The 12312-nt window shown below is 30.9% G+C and overlaps 1 protein-coding gene across 1 annotated transcript; it reads right to left on the bottom strand.

The window, feature by feature from the left end:
- Window positions 1-4357: 4357 nt before the first annotated feature.
- LOC150030042 (sulfite exporter TauE/SafE family protein 3-like) lies at window positions 4358-11659 on the bottom strand. Its single transcript, XM_090310133.1, has 8 exons — window positions 11147-11659; window positions 9879-10038; window positions 9536-9736; window positions 8494-8619; window positions 7932-8014; window positions 6114-6200; window positions 4988-5038; window positions 4358-4782 (listed from the first exon to the last, which is right to left on the bottom strand). Exons 1-8 carry the CDS (start codon window positions 11390-11392, stop codon window positions 4492-4494), a joined length of 1245 nt encoding a protein of 414 aa, XP_090166259.1. The 5' UTR covers window positions 11393-11659; the 3' UTR covers window positions 4358-4491.
- Window positions 11660-12312: the final 653 nt, after the last annotated feature.

The following is a 12312-nucleotide window of genomic DNA, read 5'->3' as shown; positions in this document are numbered from 1 at the left end:
TGATATATAAGTGGATCATACCTTAAGTGATAACCTAAATGGGTCTGTAGTATAAGGATCCTGGTGATACTACGGATACGGCCCACTTTGTAGAAGTTTGCAAGTGTTGTAAACTACTACAGATGATAGATCCTGATCATTCATGTGAAGATGTGCGAGCGGGGGTGTCCTATACAAAGAGTTTGTATAAGACCAGACCATGAAATGACTAGACTCTGTATATAACACCGTTGATACTAGAGACTTACATCTCACCTAAACGACCATAGGTGACACGACCTCAATCCTGAGTGTTTTGGAAACTCCTGCCTTTAAGGGCGGTCCTTTGATTAGTATGGGTGAAAGTGGCTAGATTGCCAACTCAACATGCCTACCTTTTTGGGGACTTGTTTGATCTGGGAGCTGGAAACTCAATCCACAAAATGAAATTCACTCCTTTCTCGAAGCAGGGATAAGTAGAGAGATTGCTCCCTTAAGGGCTGATTTCAGGGCTTGAACATAGTAGCCACAACTTCTCTTTGGAAGAGAGGACTTAGTCATAGTAGGACTATGACTTATGTTCATTAAAGGGATCAGTGGTACTTAAGAAGTAAGATGTAACTACAGGGGTATAACGGTTATTGGCCGAGTTGTACTTACGAGCTATCTGTGAAGGGTTGTCGCACTACTGATTGGTTAAGATGGACACATAATATATCTGTGGTAAGGAGAGTTCAGCTGTCAGTCTTTAGTGAGTGTCTGACAGTTAACAGATGGTGGATCCCGTGACTAAAGAGTTTAATCAGTTATTCATATACCATTAGAGCTTTGAGCTACAGGTCCATAAGGTCCCCTTGGTAGTTCAATGGATTCAGTTAAGGATCAGTTCTTAGTGTTGATTTGAAATGTTCAAATTGACAAGAGGTAATTCAATTATATATGATACGATCGATATGATGTATGAGATATATCTAGTGGAAGATTAATGTAAATGAGATTTACATTAAGTACCATGGAATAGAAAAAGAGCTATAGTTTATATGTTTCATGAGATAAAATATTAAAACTATAGGTTATAAATATAGTATCATTAATTGGTTAACATTTATATTTATAATAATATTAATTATTGGATAATTAAATCTTTTTCTCTAATAACCAATTGAGTGGGAGGTTACTGGTGGTTTCATGGTAATCGTGAGATAAAAGGAAAATTGTTTTTCCTAATTTTAGTAAGTTTTGCAAAATTGGTTTTTGAGATTTTCTCTCTCGTAATCTTACGAAAGTTATCAAGTAAATAGGATTTACTAAGTGACAACTTAGAGCGAGCTAAACGACCGTGTAGTGTTTGTAGGTGACAGATATGCAACTAAGCGATGAGCTAAACGATCACTTAGCTTTTGCTAGACGATCGCTTAGCTTTTGCTAAACGATTGGGCATCGACCTATACGATAGGTTCAGCCTTCTCCCACTTGCTCAATCGTTTACACGATTGTTGTTTCCTCCCTCTTCTGCCTCAAACCAAGTCCACACAGAGCCTACCATCTGGATTCTCACACCGAGAATACCAAAGTAGCCTTCTTGGTGGTGTCATACTGAACTCGACATCGTCGAGGTTCTGTGGAGGCCGTTCGTGCTGTTGGGGTATTCGTGATTGAGGTGATCGCTGAGTTCGAGTGTGCGGTGTTCGTGCAGTGTAACGGTCGTGTTGGATGAGCATTCAAGGTTGCTGTATTCGAGCTTTCGTGATCAAGGAGCTTGGTGATGAGTTTACAAATGTGTGTAGATTTTCTTCTTGATCATTTGTATTTTCATGCTGTAATTTCTGTAATGAATACATAATCATATGTTCCTATTTATGGCTGTAATTGTAAAGTTCATACATGATTGTAATTTGGACTTTCTACTGCTCATGGAAATCCTTGTGCACGATTTCCTTCATTGTGAAGGGTTAACTTACTAGTTATGGCTATATCATGTGGACAGAAATATACCTATAGTGAGGAGAGTGCAACTATCGAGCTATAGTGGTATGATTCGATAGTTAACGAATACTGATTAATTCGATCTAAAGAGTTTAGCTAATTAATCTCAATCGTTGGAGCTCATGATCTGTGGGTCCATAAGGTCCCTCTACTAGCTCGTAAAACATGAACACCTTGAATTATTAAATTGAGTGAATTTGGAATGATATCAATTTGAATTGTTAAAATTGATTTTGAAATTGTTCAAATTGAAAATGGGTTTTTTTAGTTTGAATTAGTTCAAATTCAAATTAGAGTTTGCATAATTATATTTGATATAATTAAAATTTAATTTTTTGTAATTAAACAAAATTGGAGAGTGTATAATATTTAAATGATTTAAATATTAGTTACATGAATTAGATTCATGTTTTAAATTAAATGTGTGATTAATTTGATATTTGATATTAAATTAGTTAATCAATTAAATATGTTTAATTAATTAAAAATCAAATTAATTTCTAATTTTAAAATTCAATTTAAGAAATTAGATTTTTAATTTTAGATTTGATTAATTGAGTATTAATTAAATCACAATTAGATTAATTGTAGAATTAATCAAAAGGGAAAGAAATTGGAAATTGGGAAAACATGAAAATGGGTTTTCCCACTTTCATCTTGAAGCATGAGGTGCAACCCATGCATCTTCACACAAATCTACTCTCCAATTGAAGTAGTTGTTGGCCAACTCCATTACTGATGTTTCCTGCATGTAGCTGAGTAATAAAAGAACATCAAATTGGTTGAGATGAGGTTAATGGATTGAAATTTCGAAGGCAGAAAGTGAGTTTTTGCTTCAGCTTCTTCTTCCTCTTCAAACCCACAAAAACACTCACAAAATTCACTCAAATCCGAGTTCCACCACTCAAATTCAAGATTGAGAATAGTAGAGAAGACCTCTTGGTGGTTCACTGTCAATTTGGAGCTGATTTGGAGTGAAGAGCAGCTTAGAATTGGAAGATTTCATCAAAGATATGTTTATTTCAAACCCTCTTGTGAAAGCATGCTTTTAGAACTCAAATTAAATGTAATTAAAGTACTTATTGATTCTTTTTGCTTCTGTTGCATGCTTATGTATCCTTTTATAATTGTGGTGGATGCACTTCTAGAACCCAATTGGATCTTCATAAAAGATTAGGTTGTATATTCATATGGTCTGTGATCCAAGAATGATCTCGGAGGAGTCAAGTTCGATATGGCTATACCAAAGTATTAAAGTAGGTACGCCATAAAAAATGTGGCATATAAGCCTATTGAAGTGATGAAGATCAAGGTCATACTCCCAAGAATGGTATACTAGGTCCGGTGTGTAGACAACCATACAATGAACCTAAACTTGGGAGTGGGGGCTAATGTTATATATGATTTTGGACCAAAGGGCACGAACGACATTTGGCGAGAACTTGAGCAACAAAGTCAAGAAGTTAGCATGATTCGGGTCAAGGGTGACGACTTAGAACCAAAATAGGTCTTGGCCCAAGCTAGTATGCTCGACCTTAGCTTTGGTCGAGGTCAAGCCTCACCAAATGCCTAATAGGGCATGCCTCATGCATGCCCCTACCCAAGTGACCATTATAAGGAAAGTAAAGTGCCCAACCTAGTCTTAGCCCTGGGCCAAGACCGACTTTAGCAGATTGCCATACACGGCATGCCCCTCGTAGGCCTAAGCCCAAGGAGTTAAAAAGAAAACCTAAAGAAACTTTGAAACCTTAAAGGGAAGGGTTTTAGGTCAACTACACCTATAAAAACATCAAGGAGGGAAGTAAGTCCATTCTAATGCTCAAATTCTCTACTTGTTACACATATTCACTTTCTGACTTAGACATCAGAGCCTATGTGGCAAAGCATCACATTAATATGCAGTTCTTTTCATATTGCAAGACACGTTCTTCCCTAAAATAAAAATTTACCGTTGTTTCCATATGGAGGCCAGGTGCTTCTCCCTTGGCCAAAATTTAGCATCAACAAGGATTAGTATAAGAAGTCATAGATTTATTTAACACAATCCTTAAACTTAAATAACCAATTTCAGGAAATGAATTGAAAGAAATATGAGAATTTTGTATCAATGACCAATTTGATAAAGTCCAAATGAAATTCAACATAACTTTTTAAAACATAACTTTTATAATTCTTTGTTTGCGTCATCACAAAGTGAAGTTACAAAGTAGACCCATTATATATCTGTGTTGATACTCGACCCACGCTATCATTCCTCATTGATTTTTCTTGTTTTCTTTTTTGTCATTTTTTTCTAGTTATCCTTCCTTTAAACATACTAGGTTGCTATTTGCGTGAGCGAGTAGCGAATAACAGATAACAAGAATTAAGAACAAGAACAAGAAACGAGTAGTGAGTAGTGGAGCATTGTATATCTCTATATTGACACTAGACTCACGCTAATATTAGCACGTATACACAAAAAGGTTTATTTCGTAATTTCACTTTGAAATAACGCCATAAAACTCATAATTTTAGAAAGGAATATTAGATTGCATTTGAAGTTATGAAAGAAAAAAGTGGCACCAACAAAAAAGACCAAAAGAAAAAAAGAACCTGAGGGGGAACACCAAGCTCCAAAAACAATGGACCCATGATGGATCCGCCACCAACGCCGAGCAACCCACCGACCACGCCAGCGGACATGCCAAGACAGGCATACATTGCAAGTTGCCCAACTCGAAATTCTGTTTCACGTCCACCTAAAGACGCGATCACTTTTCGTCCCTTGTATAAGCTAGTTGCTTCGTACAAATATACTCCCACAGATATTGGGATCTGCATTACATTACATCTTCATACCTTACATTATATCAAATACATTTTATTCCTTTTTAAAAATCAATAATTTACTTTTAATTGCCAACAAAAGTTTAGCATGTTGAAGACCATGATGTTCGTGATCTAAATCTCCTACTTCTAATTTGTACTAAAAACAATTTAATCAAAAATTTAAATTCCATTTGTGAACCATTAAACGTACCTGCAGAAAGTTTAATGTCCAATATTCCCACGAACATGATACTGTCCTCTCCTGTTAAATAGAAACCATCAAAGTATGCAAATATAAAAAGAGTCTAATTAAAATCTTTTCAATGGTTTTGAGTTTAGTTTTATTTTTTGTTCTTAATACTATTTTTTAATGTAAATGTTTATTAATAAATTTAAAATAATTATAATTAATTAAATTTCACTATTTTTCATCATTAAAATTTAATTTAAAATTACACTTTATAATTATTTTAAATTAATCAATAAACATTAACGACTGAAAGTGAATATGAAAGTCAAGGTTAAATGTGTAGATCTTAAAACCTAGGGACCAAATTTAAACAAAACTCAAATCTCAAAGGTAAAATTGTAACATTTTGAAATTTAGTAACTAAATTGAAATCAAACTCAAAATTTTAAAACTAAAAGTGTAGGCCTTGTTTAGTAACCATTTGGTTCTTGGTTTTTGTTTTTGAAATTTAAGTTTATTTCATCCATATTTATTTCATCGATTTTCATTTTTATTAAGTACATTGGTTGAATTCTTAGCCAAATTCCAAATTCTAAAAACTACTTTTTGAAAGCTACTTTTTTTTCGTTCTCTTAATTTTCAAAAATAAAAACAAAAAACAAAATGGTTACCAAATGAAATTGTAACATTCTGAACCTAGAGACCAAATGTAAAACTAGACCTAAAGTCTAGGACTAAAAAATTATTATTCCTTAATGCAATCAAGATGTAAAAGTTGAAAGACAATTCTGATATGATATAGAATATCATTCACTTAAATTAATGTAACAAGTGACAATTAATCTGAAAAAGATTTGATGATGCAATATATGTGGTAAATGATGCTAGCAATATCTTAAATCTACTATATAGTTGGAATTAAATTGTAAATGATACTGAACAGGCCATTCAATTTAACTCATGAGCTGACATATCAATTTTCATCCATCATTTTAGTGAGAAAATTTACTAATTTTAGGCTTCCATAAATCTTCCCAATTTTCGTTTCCAAATTATGCCGACTTTAAAGTTTCTCAAATACTCTACGTCTTACGAGAGAGAATTAAAACAATAAATAAATAAATAAATAATAAGAGAAGAAAGGAACCTTGAAGATCTGGAGGACAAGGAAGGCAACCCAAACGAACAAAAGAAGACCCAATTCCTTCCAATATACATTCTTGACAATTGAGATCTGAAATTCAATGAGATAAATACATGAATACTTTATACGGCTGATTGCACACATAACAATTAGATCCAAAATAATAAAAAAATGTAAAATAAAGATAAACATATTAGAGATATAGTACAAAATTAGCACTAGATATCACTTATAGCAGCTATCAGTGATAGCTATATAGGTAAATGACCAAAAAGCTCATATGCAACCCACCATTTTGCGCTTTTTCTTCCATTTTTCTCAAATTGAAAACTATCATTGATAGTAACTATCAATAATAGCACATTGATAGCTACTATTAGTTACTATCAGTAATAGTTTTCAATTTAAGAAATATTAATACAACCTTAAAATAGTAACACTTGCAATATCACATCTTAATTTGCTATCAGTTTTCAATGGCTATCATTGATACACTTGATAAATTGGAATCAAACTTGAAATATTAACACCTATATCAGCAGATATCAATGATAGACTTTTAAGTAATTATCAACTTTTGAAAGGAAATTATCATCTTTCAAAGATTAACATTTAAAATTATAAGGTAGAAATCTATCAATAATAGGGTCTATAAGTGACTATCTCTAATATTTACCTAGGTCATATCACCAATATCATTAATATCATTTATTTTATTGATATATACCTAAGTCATATCACTAATATACGGATATCACTTATAGCTATGACTATCATAGATAACTTCTATAAGTGGCTATCATTGATAGCTTTAGTAGTGGCTATCAATGATAGACTTTCATTGAATGGAATTGACTTTTGTATCATTGATATTATATATGGATATCACCTAAGTTTTATCACAGATATCACTTATATCGTAGTTATCGATGATAGTTTCTATCATTGATAATATGCTATTAGAGATAACTTCTGTCGTTTTTTTTACCATCAAATAACATGTCATCGTTGATAGCTTCTATCACTAATAAACATGCTATTGGTGATAACTTCTAGGCATTCCACTTACACTTTAGTTTGAGATCCAACTTTATTAATTAAATTCATTAAATTGGCTATTAATGATAGACTTCTATAAGTAGTTATTAACGGAAAAAAACATTAAAAATTAAGCTATCAATGATAGAAAATATTAGTGATTATCACTGATAGACTTTCATTGTCTATTATATTTAATATTTTGTTATAATGATCAAATTTGATGATCGGCTTGTTGGTGTTAAGTCACTTATGAATTTGGTACTTTCAAATCTTGGGTATGAAATCCAGCCTTATAATTTTTATAAAAAGAACGGGAAGAAACAAAAATCGAAATAAAAAAAAATAAAAAGGAAAGGAAAAAAGTAGAATCGTATAAATGAAAGAAAATAAAATAAAAAGAAAGAAAGAGAAGAAGCAAAAACTGGAACTAAAAATCGGAGAAAGAAAAAAAAAAGAAAAAAAGAAAGAAAAGAAAGGAAAGAAGTAAAAATCAAAGGAAGGAAAAAAAATAAAAGAAAGGAAAGAAGGAAAAGCTAAAGAAAATGAAGAAAATAAAAAGATAAAAAAAGAAAAGAAAAGAAAAAGAACTTAATGCATCATGAGCTGCATTTATTTTTTATTTTTATCATCCAACCAATTATTCAATCATTTTTCTTACACTTTTTTCAAGATATTTTTTTAAATATATTTTGTTATATGATTGAAGTGAGTAACAAAAAGATGAGTCCAACTTAGGAAGCAAGTATTTCTGTAATTATATGATCTCATGTGTGTCTTTACTTTTGATCGTGCTTTCTCTGTCTCCTGTTGTGATCCATCAGGAATAGTTCTGTACTCCCTCTCTCCATCTTGACTTTGAGAGTCTGATTATAGATTAATGACTCGAATTAAAGTCATCATTTTATAACATCTACATATAATTAATGGGTAACTGCAAATTTGGCATAATTAAAACACATTTATATTTTATTAGTAATCACAATCAATCAAAGTAACTGCTAACATGAATATAACTCAACTAATATAAAACATATATAATCCACAAAGAAATTGAGGTTCGAATCTCCCACTAATCATATTGTTGAACTAAAAAAAAGAGCATATCGATAACTAGAATTAATTGATTAATAAGAATAGAGATGGACAATTGATTGCTATTAATAAATATCAGTGATTAATAGATCAAGATAAAGAAAAAAGGAAAATAACATAATATAATTAGTTGAGATGAAACTATACTACACATTAAAATTTTCTTATAAAGAACAAAACATTTAATCAAACTCACCAGTCTCCTAAATCAAAATCGACCCGATCCGATCCGATCCAATTCAAAACAGTTAGTAGAAGAGAGAAACCGAATAATTTAAAACAAAGAAAAGATTTAGGGAGAGATACATAACCCTTTTGAGAAGCGTTTCCTTGTCCCAAGTTTTAACTCCCCTCATAAATGCCTTGGTAGATATGACTTGCAAAGAAAGGGGTAAAAATGAATAGACTCAGATGTCAAAGAACAAAACCAAATAGAAAAATAGAGGCAAAATTATAAAACAATGCTCCAAACTTTCACATTTATTAGAAAAATATTCATAATTCTTTTGTAAGTTGCAATACCATTATTGACATTTCACAAGTATTTCAGAATTATCTTTAGAGTAAAAATTCATTAGAATGTTGTTTGATACAATTTGAGACCTAAAATAATGTAATGGTGACTTAGAACGAAAATTAAGATCTAGACACCACCACATTGTTTCATGTCTCAATTTCCATCAAAATTTCTAAAAGATTACTAATGTAAAGATAGTTTTATAGGATTTATGAATGACCAAAATAATATTATAATTTTTGAAAGAATATAGGTACTTTTGAAACAACAATAAACTTCGAAAATACTTTTTGTAAATTGGAAATAAGAAATAAACAAATAAATAAGTTTCCGTTTAGTAACAATTTAGTTTTTAAAAATTAAGCTCATAAACACTACTTCACCTCTAACTTTCTTTGTTTTCCTATCCACTTTTTACTAATATTTTCAAAAAATATCTATTTGATAGTATAAGGTTCAATCTAAAAAACAATTGATAATGAGAGAAGTAACTCATCTATCTTATAAAGAGTGTGAGGTCATTTGATATTCTTAATATAAGATTCTCAACAACATCTAAGCCAAATTTTGAAACAAAAAAAAAAAAGATCAAGTTTTAAAAATTTGTTTTGTTTTTAAAATTTCACTAAGAATCCAAATGTTTTTTTTTAAGAAACGTGAAATATAGAATATGAAATTTAGAAAAATCAGGTATAAATATAAAAAAATTAAAAATTAAAAATAAAATTATCAAACGAAATCTAAATAAACTAGAGAATTGCATTTCAATTATTACGTAAGAATAGAACAATGAGGAGAATTGTGACCATCCAATCGGCAAAAATGACATTGAAAATAACTCCAATGCTGATGCCAAGCAAGAGCATGGGCTGGACTATAAGCACCAAATCGTAATCAATCATTGGCACATCAAAGAACGGGTGCCTCAGTTTAAGGTTATAGTAAACAGTTGACACAGCTGCACCCATTATCATACCTATAAATTCAAACACATAACACCAAGATCCTTTTATTTTCTATTTTTAATTAACTTTTAAATAAATAATCGATTTTTTTTTTTAACACGAACATAGTTTAGAAGTTAGTAAGTATTATACTATTATTGATGAGTTTCTTACATTTGGACATGGCGGTGGAGGATTTCGCATCGAATCCAAGAATGAGATTAAGCATTGGAAGGAAAAGGCCGCCCCCGCCAACACCACCGATGCTTCCGAAAGCCGCTCCAGTGAATCCCACTATTGTGCCCAGAATAATGGGCCACCCAAACTTTATGTCCTATGAGTCATTTTTAATATTAAATTTCAGGATGTGTATTTGGATAATACCTCTAAAATAAGAAGTTTTTTATTTTTATTTTTTATGCTAAAATACTTTAATTAGTAAGTTGCTTTTTGACTAATTATTTTGTTTTTTTTTTTGAGAAAATAGAAAAATGTTAAACCATAGATTGAAGTAAAGAAGAGGGAAGAAATGAAATAGGAAGGTGATGAGTGTAAATAAACATTAAAACTATTTTTTAATTTTTTTTTCTTTAAAGGTACTAATCCAATTTTTGAAAGATTAGAGATATCTTTGCAATGAGGTGCTAACGATTTTTGTTTAATACATTAATAATAGGAGTATTTTTTAAACTTTTCTTTTAAGTTTAAGGATATTTTTTAAACAAAATACTAACAATTTTCATCCAAAACTAATCGTAAGTGTACTATTAAACTATTTTTTAAAGTTTAAAAGTATTTTTTAAACTTTTGAAAGATCATAGATATTTTTTTTACACAAAATAGAAAGTTCAAGAACATTTTTTATAATTTATCATTTTTTAAAAAGTTATTTTCAAATATAAGAAAATGAATCAAAATATTTACAAATATAACAAAATTTTATTGTCTATTTGCGATAGATTACTATATGTACTATTTGTGATAGTAGTCTATCGTGAAATCTATCCCATGATATTTTGTTATCATTTGTAAATATTTTTTTATTGTAATTTAAAAGAATTTTTCTTTTTAAACCAGTTCTGGGCTTTTTCTTAAAAAAAAGTTTTTTTAATAGAAACTTTTTCTCTCTCTTATATTATTGTTTTTATTCTTTTACTAATAATATAAACATTTATTATCTCCACAAATTAGTTGACTTTGAAATTAAGATGGATTTGTAGAAAGTAGAAATAACTTGTAGATCTCTCTTAATCCCATATAATTATTTTAAGTAAGAAAACAAAGCACGATGCCTTTTGGAATGAATGTTCATCAGTCGGATGGTGTCGATTTTTGTAACTTAAATCGACGTCCGATTTTTTTAACTTATTACTTCTTTTATTTACTCTCTTTTAAAATAAATAAATAATTAACATTTGGGGGCGAGAATCGAGTTTACTTACTGGCCAGACATGTTCATAACCAGAGCCGTCCGATTTCCAGAGAAAAGTCTTCGCGATTTCGAGAAGATTTTTCAAATCTCGCCGCTCATCGGAAAAGCTTCGCGGTGTTCCTTCCGTCGTTGAAATCTCCGGCATCTTCAGGCTTCTGTCTGCAGAAACTGCAACCAGAACAAACAACAGAAAGTTCACCGTCACGATTAACAGCGACCGTTTGCTGTTCCATCTACCTTCGCCGTACTCCGCCATCACAGGTCGCGTAAGATTCACGCGCCGCCGGGACTAGCGAGCCTGAAAAGACTGAATCTCTTTTCGGCAACGGGTTGTGGATTTGTAAACCTATCCTTTCTACCGCTGCTTCAGAGCCAGAAATATTATGCGGTTAACGCCAAGAGAAATCTCCCAAACAATGGGTGTGAATAATTTTATCCGAAATATCGAGTTTTATATTCTTTTTCGATGTCCCACGTGCCTTTTCTAAAGATTTCTTTTTATTCGGACACGCGGATATAAGTTAAGAAACTTTTTTCTTTTTTCTGTTTTTGTACTACAATCATTTTAACCACATTTTAGGGGTGTTCATGGTTGAGTTGGGTTGGATTGAAAGACTTTTATATTTCACCGAGTTATAAATTTTTTCAACCCAAATAACCCTTTTAAAAAATAAACTCAACCCAATCATGGAATATTTGTGTTGGGTTGATTCGGGTTAATTGGTTATTTATTTAAAATTTTGTTATAAAAAGAAGTAAAACGTAAATATGTAGAAATCTAATTTAATTGTTTTCATATATTGAGTTAAGATTAATAACTCAATTTTAATTTATATAGTAAATTTTTTTTTCTAAAATGTAGAGAAACTACTTTTAGAGAGTTGTTGAAGAACAAATTATTCAAAAAAATATTGAAATTAAATAAAATTAAAATCAATATATGTATAAATAATTGTATTATAAGTAATAAAAGAATATATTTTAAAGTTAATAATAAATTCGAGTTGGTTCGGGTTGGTTTGAGTTATATTAAGTGAACTCATGAACCAACTCAACCCATAAAATTTTAATTTATTTGAACCCAACCCAATCCAAATGAGTTGATAACCCAACCCAAACCGCACGGATTGGGTTGAGTTGATCGGTTTTTTCGGGTCATCGAGTTTTTTTAACACC

This window comes from Benincasa hispida, unplaced genomic scaffold, assembly GCF_027475165.1.
Source record: "Benincasa hispida cultivar pf3 unplaced genomic scaffold, pf3_genome.v1.1 HicScf666, whole genome shotgun sequence".
In the NCBI taxonomy this organism is placed as follows: Eukaryota; Viridiplantae; Streptophyta; class Magnoliopsida; order Cucurbitales; family Cucurbitaceae; genus Benincasa; species Benincasa hispida.
This window is presented reverse-complemented; position numbering and strand designations above follow the sequence as displayed.